Source organism: Aythya marila, assembly GCF_965140915.1.
Source record: "Aythya marila genome assembly, chromosome: 13".
NCBI classification, from domain to species: domain Eukaryota; kingdom Metazoa; phylum Chordata; class Aves; order Anseriformes; family Anatidae; genus Aythya; species Aythya marila.
In genome coordinates, this window is record NC_139054.1 from 3318051 (window position 1) to 3336905 (window position 18855).

General features: G+C 34.7%; 1 protein-coding gene across 3 annotated transcripts in view; it reads left to right on the top strand.

The window, feature by feature from the left end:
- Window positions 1-15898, top strand: part of KLHL4 (kelch like family member 4) — a gene marked incomplete at its 5' end in the record, with an annotated part of 80386 nt that extends 64488 nt beyond the window's left edge. For all 3 annotated transcript variants that reach the window (XM_082771136.1, XM_082771135.1, XM_082771134.1), the window contains 8 exons: window positions 91-287; window positions 3408-3620; window positions 4676-4862; window positions 7968-8192; window positions 10092-10254; window positions 12665-12877; window positions 13446-13617; window positions 14294-15898. In XM_082771136.1, coding sequence (XP_082627262.1) covers window positions 91-287; window positions 3408-3620; window positions 4676-4862; window positions 7968-8192; window positions 10092-10254; window positions 12665-12877; window positions 13446-13617; window positions 14294-14353 — 1430 coding nt within the window. In that variant the 3' untranslated portion in view covers window positions 14354-15898. The remainder of the gene's footprint in view (window positions 1-90; window positions 288-3407; window positions 3621-4675; window positions 4863-7967; window positions 8193-10091; window positions 10255-12664; window positions 12878-13445; window positions 13618-14293) is intronic.
- Between the last annotated feature and the right edge of the window lie 2957 nt (window positions 15899-18855).

The following is an 18855-nucleotide window of genomic DNA, read 5'->3' on the forward strand; positions in this document are numbered from 1 at the left end:
AAAATAGATACCAGGAAGCTTGCAAGTAAATAAAGTTACAAAGAAAATGACTGAAAACTTGTATTTTTTCCCTACATGTAAATTGCACAGGTATTCTAGAGTTAAAAGAAGACACTATAGAAAGTTTGCTAGCTGCAGCTTGTCTTCTCCAGCTATCCCAGGTCATTGAGGTATGCTGCAATTTCCTCATGAAGCAGCTTCATCCTTCCAACTGCCTGGGGATTCGCTCTTTTGGAGATGCACAGGGCTGCACAGAGCTCTTGAAGGTGGCACACACATACACTATGGTAAGATAAATAACCTAACTGTTTCATGACTATAATGTTAACAGAGAGCATGAGTACTCTCCTGGAAAATATATGGGCTTTGGTGAAGCAGAGGGACTTTGGGCTGCTGTGCTCTCCAAGAGTGATACAGTGGCTGTGCTCCTCCTGCTCTGGCAGGGTCGACTCTGCACAGTCCCTGACCTGAGGACATCTCTGCTCACCTCAGCCTCCAAAGAGAAATTTAAGAACTGTGACTACTACAGAATTATTGGAAGGAGAGAAGGGCACATTGAGGAAACCAAATGTTCAGTTCTGTTTCCTGTTTCAGAATTTTGCCATACTTATTGAACTTAAATTTGCAGTATGATTTGCATGTATTTCTTCCCATGCAAAAAATCCATGCCTTAGTATGGATAATGTCAAAAGGAAAACAGCAGTGGTGCATTTATATGTTTTTAATTCAATACAAAGAAAAATCTAAAGCTGATTACAAGGTGAGGTACACAAAAAAAAAGCCAAAATAAAGAATGCGTGGGAAAGATCTGGAACGCTAAAAAGAAGCACATCCCTGACTGGAGCATAATCTCCTCTGGCTCAAAGCAAGAAATGAATATTCAGAGCTTGGGAAACAGAGAAGCAAGATAGCTTGCTGTGAAACCAAATCAAGGGATAAATATTCAGGGCAACAAGATGTGCTATAGCATCTTTAAACATAAAAAGAATAGCAACTGCTACAGCTAAATAGATATAAAAAGAACTACTCGTTAGGAGACACATGGCAGATTTATGCTTGAAATATTAGCGTAGTATGTCAAAACCAGTTTAGAGGCTTCGTAATGCTGAGAGCATTCCAGCAAGAGATTGTGCACTTCCACATGCTGAAGTAAGTGAGAGTGGCATGTGCAGAATGAGGGCACCAGTTGTGCTCCTTCCTGTCATACTAATGAATGGTTTGTTTAGCAGCTATCTAGATTCCTTTTATATTTTAAAGTTTGAAAAAAGGGCATGTAAGATAGAGGTTCACTCAGCCTTTACATAATAGCATTGTCCTTGCTGCTCCATACCATTATAAGCTCTGAGCCCAAACCAGGAACTTCTCCTCTCTGCTGCCTCTTTTGTTCCATCAGTCCCAGCCATGTGGCTATCAACTTTAACCACTTTAAATCCACAGATTTCCGAACAAATTAGATAAAATCATACAGTTATTAATGTCAGATAATGAGAGGAACTTTTTCAATATATATATATATTTTGTATTATTATTTGAAACCCTCAGTCTTCCCCAGAAATTAGACTTTTACTATTTTTTAAGTCTGCGTGTTAAAGAAATGACAGTTGGGTCTTTAAGAACACTATCTAATGTATTAGTACTGTGCGTAAAGGCTTTACACAGTCTTCCTGAAAACAGCTGGGAGCATTCCCACCTCTAGAACTACTTCCTGCATCTTGTGTTCAGCACAGATTGAGGATGCTGCAATGAAAGAGGACCTGGCATTGTCATAAAACCACCTACCATGCTTTCAGCTACTAACACAGAAGAGGAAAATCTGCACCTCTTTGAAATAAGCTTAAAGAAAAATTTCTTTTAACCCCCTGAACTGATTCTCAAAAGACTCTTGAAAACAAGAGATTGTAACAATGCACACATACAAGGTGTTGTGGAAGAGGATAAAGGAAACGTTCAGGTTTGATTCATGCCAACTTCAACCACCTCAAAATGTGTACCTTTGGGGAAAGACTATAAAGACAGAGTGTAAATATAGAGACCATCCCAATAAACTGGTAACATTTAAACATTTTCAGAAGATAATCAGCTATAAACACCACATCCATTCAATGAAAACAAGCACAATGGAAGCCTTCCCTTTCAATTACTTCAGCCATTGATGGAAAGTATTAAGAGTTTCCTGCCTAGGATCTTTTCATGCAGATAGAGCTTGTTCTGATAAACATCTTGTGCTATATTTGTAACTAAATGTGAACTGGCCTTCCTGTTCCTATTCTCTGAATGTCACAAAATATTAAAGCAGGATGTGCATAACAGAGTAAAGTCAACATACCTTTTAATCACTGATACTTCTCTATGTGCATTCTTAATTCTCTTGAGAAGAATTACAGAAAGCTGAGACTACTGAAAATAAATAATACAAATATCAGTTACTAAAATTTCTTCATCTGCCCTACTTCAATGTGGTTTCCAAATAAGATACATGTCTTCCAGGTACATAGATGGAAATTAATATTTCAAATATATACATAAATTCCAAGATGCAGTTCTCTGTAACTTTAAAAAAATATATATATTTTTCTCCTTTGGAATTAACACAAGCAAACATACTTCATACTGAATTATGATGACTGAAACTATATTTCAGTATCAATTCTAATATTGCTTTACTGGACTGTACAATGTAATATTTTTTATGAAAAATAATTCTTTGATTTTATATTCACGTCTATTTCTGGATTTGGCATTTTTTCTCACCAACAGACTAGAGACTGAGACCCCTTTCTCAGGACTTTTCCAATTTTCAATTGCCATAAAATTTGTTAAATTGCTGTAAAAATTGTTAGAAAAGCAAGTTTAATTTCCCTAAATTTTCTGCTGTAGACAATGTAGACATATAGTCAACACCTGGAACAGCCTGTCAGAAAAGAACTGCAAGGTTTGAACACAATTCAAAACTTGGAAATCTGATTGTAACACAAGCTATACAAACTAGTTAATTTGAAAGCCCACTTACCATTCTTAAGATATATGATGTATCTTCAAATTGTGTTGCTATTAAGCTAAAGTATTAAGATCACATTAATGGACAAAACTGCCAGTAGCAAAACCTGATGGGATATACTGACAAGAAGCCTGACAGATGCAGCATGGTAGTGGTAACAATGATCATTGTTCTTCAGTTCTACAACAGGAAGGTAGAAAAGAAAAAACAAAATTTCCCCTTAAACGATGGAAGAGAATTCAATGATAATTAGAATATGTATTACATTTCCCTACACCCTAGTGCAAAAAAATACAGTATAAATATACAGAAATACAGTATATGCAAAGCCTTAACACTATGTAAGGAAAAGTTACTTCAAGGTGTGAAAATCATGACTGTACTGAAGCCTATTGTTTTTTCTTTTCAGGAACACTTCACAGAAGTTATTAAAAACCAGGAATTTCTTTTACTCCCTGCTAATGAGATTGCAAAGCTCCTGTCTAGTGATGACATCAATGTTCCTGATGAAGAAGCCATATTCCAGGCGCTAATGATGTGGGTGAGGCATGATTTGCAAAATCGACAACGAGACCTAGGAATGCTTCTTTCTTATATTAGGCTGCCTCTACTTCCACCTCAGGTATGGAAGTGAGGGGCTAACAGGGGATTTAACTAACAACTGAAACACTTGCCTCAAGCATCAGTTAGACAGAAAAAAAAAATCTGTACATAAGTGCTGGTTTGGGCTTCTTTTTAAATAATTATAATTATTTTGTTAACTCTATAGGTATGTTTATTATTTGTGAAGAGAGATGAAAAGAAGTTGCACAATAGAAATGTAATTATTGGGCTCACAACTACCTTTATAAACATAGCAGTCTAATGGTATCTCCAAAGGAGAGTGTTTCTTTCCTGGGGAGCATTTTGTCCTCTAATAACATAGCAATTTGTTATCATGTGAAGACATTTATTTAGACTTACCAAACTGCAGGACTGATAAGACACAATACTTATCTTTTATTACTGCAAAAAGTAAACAAAAACAATGGGGTCTAGATTATTGCTGAGCATTGGCATTACTTGTCTTTTCAGACTGAAAGAGATAGTTCATCAAAAAAAGTGGCAGAGATGGACATACTGTTTTATAGCAAGCTGACACTGTTGGATCTGTGTCACAGAGGACTATCTCATCAGAAAAACAGGAGTAGGAACAACACTGTCAGAAATCTACCTTTATTTTATTGATGAGTGAAGCTGCAAGTAATCAACTTTGGGTTAAACATCAAAATACCATATATATTTATTCTTAAATGTACACCTTGTTTAATATATTCCAATATTATGAGGGATGTCTAGCATTAGGTTTGCTTGCACTCACATCAAAAGGACATTTACATTCATAGGGAGCAGTTTCTATTTGCAATTTTAAACTTTTCTAAAAGTCAGAAGTCATTTCTAAAAGTCAGAAAAATGTTTTTGGAAAAAAAAAAAAAAAAAGCAAAAGGCTCACATTTAAACATTTAGTTAGTTACTACCCTTATGCTTTTTTACTGGCATTAAAGCAGAATTTACAGCAAAGCTTGGGTGAGGTGAACTGAAAATGAGTGTTTGTAGGTACAAATGTTTTAATTGATAAAGTACATACAACTTGTAATGATTTAGATATACATAAGATCATAACTTCTCATTTCTTAGTTACTAGCTGATCTAGAAAATAGTCCAATGTTTGCAGACGACCTAGAGTGTCAGAAACTTCTTATGGAGGCTATGAAATACCACCTTCTACCAGAAAGACGGTCCATGATGCAGAGCCCTCGAACTAAGCCTAGAAAGTCTACAGTGGGTGCACTTTATGCTGTAGGAGGTATGGATGCCACTAAAGGTAAGTTTGGATATTTGTTTAATTGTGTTAATTAATTGTATTACAGACACAAGGGGAATAAAAAACAATCTTTGAAAGATTTCTACTAGGAAAACAGCGATTTAAGGATGAAAAAGAGGAAAAAAAAAAAAGAAAACAATCTTGCATTTTAGATGTTCTTCCTTGCAGGAATCATGTTTCTAAATGATATACGTACAGCTTGAAGTTCAAACTGAAGTTTGATTTGAATTGTGATTTTAAAATTCAGAGTTTTCTAAGAATTTTTGCATGCAGTTTGGATTTACAAATCAGAAGAAACAAATAACATTCAAAATATTTGGAGAAATATTTAATGTTATTCCAGTGTGCTCCATTTTTTAACAAAAGTTAGAAGGCTGGAAACAAATTTTAGGGAAAAATAAAACCAAAAATTATTACTGAATATTTAGCAGCTCTAAGCTAGAGTTATCAATATGTTAAAAAAAAAATTGAAATTGAAAACATTTGCACTTTTTACAAGTGCAAAATATGTGCATCTTTTTTCAGGACTGTGTATAGAATTTTCTTCAAGTTTGTAGTTGAAAGTTAAATGTTATAAATGTATTCAATTTTTTATGATTTGATTTTCACAACTGCAACCAGTTTACAACTTTACAAATGACACTATTCTATTTACTATGAAGTATATTAAATTATTTTCTATAGGAATCCACTGCTTCATGCCAAAGAACTGTAATTAGTTTAAAGTCTAGCAACTTGCTGAACAGTATTACTTTTAGCTGTGTGAGTTTACTATTAATAGACTCACAAAGAAGCTAATCCATTTCACGGTTTGGAAAAAGTTGCTGATGACTAATGTTTCCTATATAAGACATCTTGCAGTGTTACCTTACTATCCCATGCAATTAAATTAAATACAAAATACACATTCATCACCATCACAACATGAAGAGAAAACATAAATTTATGACAATTCACCAAAATGAAGTTAAGCTATAGCAACTAGTGTAGTTTTATTAGCACTACTGATTATTATTTATTTTTTTATTTTTTTTATGAAATATATAAATCAACCAAGAACTCAAGGTTATCTTTAAACTACACTATTCTTAGAAATAAGAATAAAATTTTCTAATAGGTCTTCACAGTAAAGTTTATACAAAGAAAGGGCTATTTCAGTCAACATCCCTACTTCCTGTGCCTCTTTTACTTATTACCTTGGAATAAAGCCAGTTGTTTGAACTTTTGCCTTTTGATGGTTAAGAACAGCACTTCCTCTCCTCCCTGCTGTCCTCTATATCTCTGCCTCATACCTTGAGCCTGTGCTGGATTGCAAGATAAAGGAAACAGCACCTAAGAGACTACGAAGCACTAGAAGAACATCTCTGAGAAGGGAGTAACTACCACCTCTGGCAATACTGTGCCTTCTGTGATTAAGAAAAGAAGAACTCTCTGAGAGTGCCAAGTTTGGCTTTGTGCTTATCTCAGGTGGTATATGAAGTCAAACCTCAACTTCAAATGATCAAGAGAAGATCAAAGAACCACTCTTGGGCTAGTATTTTGAAAATGTGAACATGCCTAAACCACATTACCTTTCAAAACCTACTTTCAAACCTCTGTAAAAATTGCAGCCTACAGGGTATGAACACACTGTACACCTTAATGTATTTTTTTTTTTTTTTTTTTAACTTATGTAGGCTATTTCTTTGATTTCTTTTGAAGCTGAGAACTTTGGGGCACTCATATATTAGCATAAAATAAATGAGAGAATCAAAGCAAAGAAGAGCAAACATACTACCAAAATGGAGAAAAAAAATAATTTAAAAAAAAAAAACAGTAAAAGAAATTCACTTGTGCAGAATGAAAGAAGACAGGAGAGGGAAAAAGTAAATTTTTTTTTTCATTTATTGCTGGTAGATGTGGTAGTTGTTTTTTTTTCCAGTCTATGCATTTGGAAAGGCATATGGGGGGGGGGGGGGGGGGGGGGAAGATATCGAGATAAGCTCTTTCACTAAGCTTGTTGAACGCAGCAGGTCACCTGTACCAGGTTCTACTTGTGAAAACTTCTCTAAAGCAAACACTACCTTTCTTCTCTGCATTACTGCATGGTTGTTTTGCTGTTAGAAACTATTTATCCACAAACTTTCTATTGTAGTTCTCAAAATACTACTTCTCTAGTCTCAAATCCCAGTCAAGGAACAGGCAGGAAATCATCTCTGTTTTTCTCATCTGGTTGCCTTCAGCTGAACTGAAGCTGAGCTCCAGTGTGTACTGTGTGTGCAACTGGTAATTGCCTCTTCCTACCTTAGTCGTTGCTCAGCCATCTCCTCGTTGTGCTAAATCAGCTCTCACAGGACCAATTACAGCTGCAGAGTGACTGACAGGAGCCAGCACATGTAAAAGTGTCAGTATTAAACGGCAGGGAGTTAGGGCCTTATGAATAGTTGCAGTAAAAACATTACTAGAAGTTCAGTGACCTGGAAGAATTGAAAATACAGCTTCTGTATTACAGCAGGCAAGCATTTATTGCACAGCTGCTGCAAAGGTGAACTTCAAGGAAGCTACCTGTAGGAAACAAGTGCTTACTCACGCAGAAGTCAGCCTTCTGCCTGTCTCCATTGTGAAAAGGAAAACATCCAAGCTATCCATGAAGATGCCTGCCTAAGACAGACAGAGTCATGGATACATTTAGTTTTTGATAGCACTAATGGTTTAAGCACAGGCATGCCTAAAGAGTATATAGTTGTGAGGTACCATACTCATAAAGAATTAAAACAAACAAACAAAACCCAACTATCCTCATGGTACTCAAATGACTAACAGATTTAACTTATCTTCAAATTTCCAGTGTTAAAAAATGAGCTGGCATGTAATTCTGCCTCTTCTTGCCCCTGGTTTATTCCCATATGTTTGACAATCATATAAGCATGGAATTAATAATGCAGCTTTCTCACTAGGTTCACACATTGTAATTGAAGTTCTCAGTAAAAGATGCAGTAAGAGTCCGCACACAGAATTTCAATCTTCTGAAGTTGAATAATATTTTGAGATGGACCAGCTACTGACTACTGGATACTGATCAGTTCATGGTTTTCTTACATTGTACAATACTTCTGTCTTCACCAGGCACAACTACAATTGAAAAATATGACCTTAGGACTAATAGTTGGATACAAATTGGTACCATGAATGGTAGACGATTACAGTTCGGAGTTGCAGTAATTGACAACAAGCTCTATATTGTGGGAGGAAGAGATGGTCTGAAGACTTCAAATATTGTTGAATGTTTCAACCCTATCACCAAAGTTTGGACTATAATGCCTCCTATGTCAACACACAGACATGGCTTAGGTAAGAGGTGCTGCTTCTTTGTAAATACTTTTGATCACATACAAGTGATTTTAATTTACACAAATGTAGCTGACATAACTTTCAAAGCATTCAGTAACATGCAGCAACATGTGTAGAAGCTATTTTTCAAAGACAGAGTTGCCCTTTACCATAATTTTATGACAGTGACATAATTTTATGACAGTGACATATGCAAGCATTTACCCAACTTGCACTGGACTTCCAGAGTTAATTTTGTTTTTAGAAAATTCCAAATACAAGCAATGGTGAAAATAATTGACTCTTCTAATTCAGTGGTGAAGGTATCTGCTTGCAATACAGTAACAGCCTGATTTACAGTTTTAGAAAATTATGACTAAGTTAAGCCCATGGGTACCTAACATCTCTGAAAATCAGATCAGATAACTACTCACATTGAAGAAAATATTGCTGTAAGGAAGTAAATGCAACTTCACTAATTTTAATGTTGTAATTACAAGAGTTTTAAAGAGCTCTGCCATAGCTTGGTAGTTATGGGTCTTTATTGCCCAGTAATCCTTAATATTATTCACAGTGAATAAAGTATATGAAATGTCAAGTGCATTGCTGGAACAATGAAAAATAAGAACAAGTTTAACATTAAGGAGACTATGGGAGGGAATATGACAATTTCTGAATGATTTATTTGCACAGATCTTATGAGAAAGGCCGGCTTCATTTACATTAATAGAAAAAGGTATTGGCTCAAAATCGTTATAGTAAGTTAAAATGACATAGAATATTTTTATTTTAATGAATAACACAAAAAGACTGATCCAGTTATTCGATAAACCTTAGTTTGTGGCCTATAGTACCTTCTCCACCACTTAGGGGATAAATTATAGTGTTAAGTTCTTTCCAATAAGTCTGTCAAGTTAATAAAAACAAATAGGAGTAAGTAGTAAATGGAAAAAAAAAAAAAAAGACAAAACAGACTATAGTCTTTATAATTACCAGCTGCAGGGGCATAATTCTACCCAACAAGTAGGTTGCAGCAGTAAAATGAGTGCCCAAAGTTAGTCTTCTATTTATCAGTTCAATTTGCAAAGCTGCCTTGCGCTTATTGGTTTCAGTGTGATTTTGTGGAGAGTAGCACATTTGAAAAAAAAAAAAATATAAATCAGGCCATGCATACTTAAGGCTGAAAACTTGTATTCAGACAACTTTTAAGCAGACAGATTCAAACATTTTGCCTTATCTAACAAAGTAAGGAAATGACAGCAAAAGCAGCAGCTTAGCAAAGGGAAGGCACCAAACCCCTTCTTGCTGAGAAAAGGGCAGTAACACAGGATGTGTCCACAGACAGCTTTGCAGAGAGAGCCAAGCTTACTCTCCTGTCCCTCAAGGCCAACAAATACAAGCCTACTCTTATCCCAAAGTGAGTTCCACTTAGAGGCATTAAAATGTTATGGTACTGTAGCCTGTAAGGCCAGCCAGATACCCACCCGCACGGGCTTCATGCTGGCAGGATTACAGAGCTTCAGATCAGAGTAAGGGATATGTAGTTATGTTGGACATTTTTTTTTTCATTGCCTGGCTCAATCTTTGTTTTTCTTTGATAGAATAGCATTATTTCTCATGTAGGGGCTCAAACTCCATTCAGAACAAGGTCAACAGAATTGGAAGAGAGAAAATTCTGAGAACATCAGAACTGAAACAACTTTCTTCAGGCAAAAGATAATGCTTATTCTGAAAAATACTGTATATAAAGTATTTTGTTTATACTTATTTATTCTGCTAAATGACAAGGCTGCTTTTAGATAGTTTAATACTAGCTGAAATTGCTTATCTGTATACAGGGATTTAAAGTATGAAGTTAATACTTTATTGATCAGTGTAATTATTAGATACTGTAATCCGTTCCTAATTCTATCTTTTAAGGAGTAGCAATGCTTGAAGGACCAATGTATGCTGTTGGTGGCCATGATGGATGGAGTTACCTTAATACTGTAGAAAGATGGGACCCTCAAGCACGGCAATGGAATTACGTTGCTAGCATGTCAACGCCCAGAAGCACTGTAGGGGTTGCAGCATTAAATAGCAAGTATGTCAACAGGAAAAACTGTTTTTTTTCTTTGCTTCCTGCCTTGGAAATCCAGTTTCTTATATTTTCTTTTCACTCTTAAACTAATCAAACACCTCAAGAGAACAAAGAGAAAACATAATGCACAAAAATAAGAAAAAGCTTTTTCTCTGTTGTGTGGTTAATTGTTTTCAAACTTTCAGTCATGTTATAAACATATTTCAGCCACTTCAAGTTCCAGCAATTTGAGTATATTACAGATGTACACCAGAATTTTTCCTGGAATATAACTTATGGGTGATACTGATAAACTATCTTGAAAAAATATTCCAGGTTTACTTTTACATTTTTAAATGTCTAAGGAAGCATCATTTGAAAGAACTTTAACTTCTTCAGCAAATTAGGCTGGTGCTGGAAATATTAAAGCCTGATAAGAGGCCCCCATTTGGTATGTTGGAAAGCATGACTTGAGCCAAACTTCCTACTTAATAAACTCTGGGGAAGGAAGAATCTTAGCAGTGACAGTTTGTAGGGGCTGGGAACATTACAGACAGATGTAGGCAGAAAATTGCACTTATTCTGAAACCTTATCACTATCTTGCTTGTTCACTTCTTGAATGCTGGTGACTTATGAGAGAGAAAGAATAGAAATAAAGATGTTAAGAAGCAGATATTTGCAAATGTAAATTTTCACATACCAGCCAGGATTTTTGCATTCAAACAGAACATGATTTTAAACATTACCTAAAAATTCTAAGAGGCAGAACTGTCTGTTCAAGTCCCCGTTGTATCTCAGGAAATGTTCTCAGCATAAACTTCACCAGAAACTCCTGTTGGTACCTTCCACAGGGACATGCAGGAAACCACTTTGTCAAAGAGGAAATCCAGCCCGATTCTGACTCTGTTCTCAATCAGCCTGATACATGCTGTCTCCAGCCTGGCTTAAATCACGTCTGTTAGTCTAGTGATGTAATCTCCGGCATACCAGGATGAGCCGAGATCAAATGTCCATCATTCAGCGCTACTGCTGTGGTCTAACTGAGAAGAATGCGTCTCTTTTTACTGTTCCCTTAAGTCATGCCATATTTTTCTATTCAATCCCACCAGAAAAGACTTAGAATTTCAGTGGAGCAACATTTCTGACCAATAAACGGTCTACTGAAAGCATTAGTCAATAAAGGAATATTTGTTCATCTTGTAGAATGGAAAAAGATTTTTTAGATGTTTCTGGGTACTTTAAGGGAAACAAAAAATCCCAACCAATCTACTCATATAGTTAGTGATTTCCTCTCTCTGTGAAAGCTGTGTAAACAAGAAGACAGCATCTAAGAGCCTGATGTTAAAAGAAAATAAATCAAGTTCTGAATTTTTTTTTTTTAATGGGCCAAGCAACAAACTGTACAACAGAACTCAAGTCTGTGTTCAATTCACAAATGTTAGAAGAGAGGGCTAAAAATTTTGTATTGCTGTAAAAGTCAAGATTTTTCTTGCTGAAATTGTACATCAGAACAATCTAAAATTTCTCCCAGTCACTGGAGCAAGAGTCACACAACTCAAGCACAATTCAACTGATTGGTTTTGGGTGACATACTCTGGACAAGCTGAAGTATTCCCTAGATCTCTAATTAGTTGCACTAAGCAAACTCAATTTCATGGCATTAAGTAACAGCCAGGGTGTGAAAGCAACCTAAGCTATTGGCACATTCAACATCTACTATTACAACCAGCATGTGTGCTATCACAGTCTAGAGGCATCCAGCTAGTTTGAAACAAAAATAAATAAAAATTAATAAAAAAGTCAGACTTTGTAAAATTCTTTCACAAAAAGCTACAACCCAGTTTTTAATGGTGAATTTACACCATTTATTCTTATATGTTGTCTCAACAACTGACTTGAATCTCGAGTTGTTTGCTAAGTGCCTTTATGCTAAACAGACAGGAAGACATATCTGTATGATAAATTCTGTTCCATAGATTTTCTTTAATACAAGCACTGAAGAAAATATATTTGATGTATTTTGACATATATTTTTGGTATATATGAAATTACTGATTTTTTTAAATGTATTTATAGTAGAGGAAGATTGCCTCATGACATAGTGAGATATCAAATACTTTGTAACCTTATATTTAAATACACGTATCACCTTTCTATTAAATTCCATCTATAGCTTAACAGTTAAATAAGTTGATATGATATGCATTTTTTAATCTTCCAATGTGACTGCTTGAAACTATATTGCAAAATGAAGAAAATTTCTTTCATGCAGCATGTAAAACTCACTGTGCAAAGAAAGTTACCAGAGCATAGTGGTCAGAGAGCAAATAGTGGGAATTATGGGAACATTAAAGTGGTCAGAATGAAGTTTACAAATGTAATTTTCATTAAAATGACCAAAATTTTTCATTTTCCAATGGATAATTGTCACAGACTATACGCTGTTGGTGGACGAGATGGGAGCTCCTGCTTAAAATCAATGGAATGTTTTGATCCGCACACGAACAAGTGGAGTCTATGTGCTCCAATGTCAAAGCGAAGAGGGGGTGTTGGTGTTGCAACATACAATGGCTTTTTATATGCTGTAGGAGGTCATGATGCACCTGCTTCCAACCACTGTTCTCGACTTTCTGACTGTGTAGAAAGGTAAGCACTTGTGTTTATTTATTTTACATTCCAGGAAGTATAAAATAATTTATTACAACAAGTGAAATCTCTTCAAAATTTGAGCTTATTTTTGAGCTTATTGTTATTATTATTATGCTTGCAAAACATATTATGCTTTTAAGAATAATATTTTGAGCAGAAGAATTGATTTCCGTTAACTCCCAGATGCAAATTCCTCCTTGCTCTCCCTTCTATTTGAAAAAATCTTTACAGAGAAATTTAAAAAAAATACACTGAAATTAACTTTGCTGACTGAGCTGCTGCTGTGCTATCATTCCCTCAGGCTTCATTTACGTTCAAAACAGTGATTGTTTAATCTGATAGAAATGTAGTCTGTAACCATAAAGTGAAAATAGGGGCACGTTTAGTGAGTTTGAAGATCCCTCTAGTGGCTAAATAAAATAGTTACTCGTAATTCTCTACACTATTTCATAGTGTAATCTAAACAACAAAACAGGAGAAAACTATTTATCCGTTATATAAATCTGAAATATAATAACGCATTTCTACAATATATTTTTCTCATTTTGATCATAAAACATTCTAGGTATGACCCTAAAACAGATGCTTGGACAACAGTGGCCCCCTTGAGTGTGCCTCGGGATGCTGTTGGAATTTGTCCTCTGGGTGACAGATTATATGCTGTTGGGGGCTACGATGGCCACACATACCTGGATACTGTGGAGTCCTATGATGCTCAAAATAATGAGTGGACAGAGGTAATTAAAAATAGAAAGAATTCTATCTGAATAATGGACAAAGCAAAAATTATTATGTTGCAAAATTATTACTGGTTTTGTGAAAAATGTCATATATTAGGATGCAGTAATACCATAGTTTGGCAGGTATAACATATTACTTGCCTCCCCTGTTAAATAACTGTATAGAAGTTTTCAGATACAACAATGGAGGTAATAATACACGGGTAAATACAAATTTACAATACAAAATACACAGGTTATACAAATCATTTTGTAACAAAGGATGGAATGCGTTTGCCAGCAATGCCCTCTACTGGACACACTTCCAAGTTTTCTTATTTATGACCATCACCACTGAGATTAAGAGAAAACATTAGAACTGTCAAGATCCTTCTGTACCCATGTAGGGCCAAAGGATATGAAAGTCTTTTACAACAGCTAAAAGAAACACCACCAGCCTACCCTCAAATAACCCTCAGCAGCTGCTTTTTTTTGTTTTTGTTTTGTTTTTGTTTTGTTTTGTTTTGTTTTTTGACAACCTCAAATTGTTTCCACAGTTCCAGTTAAATCTAATTTTCTAGCAGTACATTAGCTTGAATAAAGAAATTGTTTTCCTTTTAATCTACAAGTAATTTCTTCTAGTCCTGTCCATAACAGTCTACTAAAAATGTTTATTTATTTTATTTTTTTAAAGGAAGTTCCTGTCAATATTGGAAGGGCTGGAGCATGTGTTGTTGTTGTGAAGCTGCCCTGATGACTACAATATTGTGAAACTAAACCCTGAGTAAAGTTTCATGAAGACTGAGTCAGGAAGAGAAGAAACATTTCCAGAAGGACTCCACACATCCTTGCAGCCCTCCATTATAGAGAATATTTATTTGGGGCCATTGTACTGTTAAAGTACAAAACCAGAGTCTTCCTGCATTGCAAAAATCAGAGAATTTTGCAAAAGTTAACTATTTTTTATGCCTAATACTTAAAAATTAAATAATATGTTTAAATGGTTGAGTTTTGTTACAAAAGTTTATCTGTTATTTATAAAATGCAGTAGTAAAGTGATACATGGATGTCTAAGATTTCATAAAACTTTCTCTTCTATGTTAGCAGTAATGTTAACATTTATAAAAAGAGATTTTATATTTTAAGAAAATGAATAAAAGAGAAACACCTTCAACAGAATTGCACAGAAGGAAATACTGGTCCATAAATATCATTGGCAACAGAATATTCTCTGCAGAAGAAACTTCATTTCTATATTCAGAAATCAGATTACTAAATTAACTTTGAAACAATTATATAATAAATCAAAGAGAAGCATAGAATTTGTTGGCTATTCAACTACCAATATGACAAAATATCCCCTTTTAGCAGATATTCAGTTGCATTGTGCAAGGTAAGAATTAGTAGGCCTAAGGTATCTTTGTTTTCTTAAGCATGTGCCAACAGGAAGAACTCTCATCAAAACACAAATGCTAATATAATTACAATCATTTTCACCGTGCATTTGTATGTGATATTTTAATTCCAATCACAGTATGTCAGGTTATTCATGGATTTGTCTTTGCCCACTAACCATCTGTTAGTATTATGTTAAACTAATTTGGCTATTCTTGGAATAATCACCATGCATTACATTTTAAAAAATCATATAATTACATTCCTTGAATATATCTCACAAAACAAAATTTTTATATCATATTGATATGAAAATCTTTGACCTCAGCTGAAGATTACCAGCTTTCTATAATGTACAGTGGAAATATGGTAAGAAAAACATGTGCACTGTGTAACAGTATACACCATTAATATAAACATGCTTATGTTTAATCTGAAATTATGAAGGAATATTCCACATGCATGAGGTTTCATTTTTGTGTGCCAATTTTTAATGAAAATCTTGATTTTTTAATTTAATTTTATTTTTTTGACTGTAATTTCATTTATGGTCATTTCAAAAGCTGAGAGTGTATTTTAGAAAAGGAATGTATGTAACATTCTATGCTGTAAAGCACACTATTTGGACAGTATCTACTTTAGTGTCCGTTATGTCATTATTTTGTGAGTATCGGAAAATTCAGGACAGAAATGAAAATTTTCTGAAGATGTAGACTAAACTTCCTGAATGTTTTTTTTTTTTTTTTTTTTTTTTTCCAGAATTCAGCAATATGGTATTTTAAAAAGTGTATAGTATTTATCCTGCAGAACACTTCTAAAAAGGAAAACATATACATATTTATTTAAAGAAAAAAACATTTTTAACTTAAAAAATAATTAGAATTATGTTTATATAAAGCATGCTACATCCAAATAAACGTAACTTTCTCTGCTAAGAAAATTTAGACTATATTTTAACTACTTCACTTTTTTTCATTTTTCATTTTCAAGAACACAAAACATAGAAGTCTTTTTCTAGACCAAAGGCAAAAAAGATGCTCTCTTAAATCTCCTTACTGCACCTGGTACACAGAAATTACAATTTAAATCTTCTTACATGGAAGGTAAGAGCTAGAGGCAACTTTTTTGTTTCTGATTCAAAAATAGCTACCACCATGATTGGTAGCTTGTAAGTAGTTCATGACTTTTTTGAATTTGTAACTGATTCCCAGGGGGTGAGGTGGGTGGGGGATGGATGGACATAACATTATCGATCTCCTCCAAAAGCAACCCAAGGAGACAAACAGGTGGGAGACAAGCCCTAAAATAGCTAGTGGGTAACTAGTTGGTAAATTCACATCAGATGGGAAAGGGATTTTCATTTGCCAGTAAAATCACTACTCTGAGGGAAACACAAGTAGGCTGGCAGTGACTCTGTGTAGTGACACACTTGCACAACGTAGGTGGATGTTACACATCACTGTTTCCAGTAACCACTGTAACCTCATTTATGCTTGCCTTGTTTGGAAAGTACTGATAGATATTTTAGAATTTCAAAAAGGAGCACAAATTATACAAAGAATGTGCAACATATGTCAAAATATGTGCAATGGGCACATCAAAGTTGAGTATGTTAAACTAGCAATACCAATGGGTCTCTCTCATAAAGTCTTCACATGTAATTTGAAGTTTGGGGTACAAGAAGACACTAAATACCAAGTAAGAGAGAGCATGAATGAGTCCTCAGGTAGTTCATAAAATATCAATACATATCCAAAAACCTAATGAAGTCTATTGCAAGGAATGAAAATGAAGACCTGAGCATCAAAGTGGTCAGTATTGAAGAAAAGAAGCTGTGGGTGAGCATCTTAACACAAATTCATGGAGCCAACCTCTGAGAATTGCATGGCTTGCCTGCAAATTTTATTAAAAAAAAATATCAGTAAACAAGGTCTGAGACATGTAGGAAGAAAACTAGGCATAAACATTCCCCTCAAACTATTCTTTAAGTATACTGCCATTTCTATAGTTTATTAAAACTATGTCTCAAAAAGATTGTTAGAAGAAAATTACATTTTCTATAGATCTTGACTGTCTCTAGAGACAGTCTGTATTTTAAAAATAGAATAGGTTTCTATATTGTAAAAAAAAATAGAATAGAAAAAAATGTAGCATTCATTTAGCTTGTAGCACACAGCTACATTTATCAGTTTGATAAATTCAATAGCTATTCCTACAATGAACCAGAACTACTGAAACAGTACGCTAATATTTGTAGGCATGTGACATAATGAGATAATCTCACTAATTTTTTATTTTTTTGAACATAGTCTTAAATTTAAAATTTAGAAAGCATCCTAGTTACCACGGCCTTGTTATAGAAGTGATTAGACTATCTCGTTCTAGAAACAACACAAAGACAAATACAGGTGAGGGAAAAGAGGGAAACATGGGAAAGGTATGAAACAGAAAAGTCAGAGCAATTTAAACGTAACAAAGTGATGAGCTTGGGGGAGAACAGAGTCAAAAAACATATTCAGAGAACCAATTCTGCATCTCCTTCTCCTTAAATGAAAACTCAAGTTTCAAGCATTGTCTGAAGAGAAGATATTGAGAAGCTTGTTGTGAAGGCACCATGGCAAGCTGAAGGGATAAAGAATCTCTCTCTTTTTTTTTTTTTTTTTTTTTTTTTAAATAATGAGTACTTTTATGTGCACCTATACAACTGGGAATCATGCTGCACACAGGCCTGCAATCATGTTTGCAGCTGCTGATAGAAGAATTCTGTTCAACTTGTATAGAATAAGGGCAATATAACACACATCCTGAATTATTTTCAAAACAATTTATTTTAGTATTAAATGATGACAAGGATCATCATGACCTTAAAATCCTAAGTGGTAAATATAAAAAAAATAAGTCAAAATAAAGTCTGAATTCAAGCAATAAAATGGGACAAATTAATTTTCTAGAGAAAGTAGTTCCTCAGTGTTTTTAGTACTAAAGCTTTAGTTCTTTTCTTCCATAGTGTTTGTACAGCAGTGGAAAGTCGTGTGAAAGGAAGCTAGCAATTAACAAGAGGAAATTGGAAACTTAACAGGAAGATGGAAGAAAAACAAACTGGAGAGAATTTGGTGACATCTAGACATTATTAGGTGAGAGAGAACATTAGAGATACTCTGAAGCGGTGTCATCCCTTTATATTTCCTCTGTTTCTCCAGCCATGAGTAGGTGTAATAGTTATGTAGCATCTTTGCTTATTAGGCACCATGACAGCTGCAGGCACAGCTGGCTTGCCAGCACAGCACAGGAAGGAGCCCTCGTCTCTAGCCTCAGAACTTGTCCAGCTCTGCGCCTTCTGACTCTCACTGGTAGAATGATTATTTGTCTGTTTTGCATCAATCACTGCTTGTTTGTTTTTTAAACCCTGGCCCTTAAAACACATTTTTGCTACCTGGACCAGGTGATAACATCTACATGAACTGAAGCAGCAACATATTTTATATGTTGCAATGTATGGGAAGCAGGGATGCTATTTCTTATGTTAAATCAGTTCTGGGAAAGACTGAAGGTCCATCTTATCCACTATCATTCACTATCTCTATCAACCAGTATCAGATATTTAAGTAAAGAACCAGCTAGCACATAAAAGTTTCCTCCTTGAAACAACTTCTTGGTTTATTACAGTCAGACATATGGACACCTCCTTAATTACTAAACATCATTGTGCTTTACAGTTACTGATGAACCTACCTTTGTTAATTTACTGGACATTTGTTCTCGGTGAATTCTGCAGTGTAATTGTAGGCATCATAAAGAAAGGTTTGTGCATTTTTTTCAAACCTGCTACTGAGAACGTTTTCCAAAATTCTGTTTACCTAA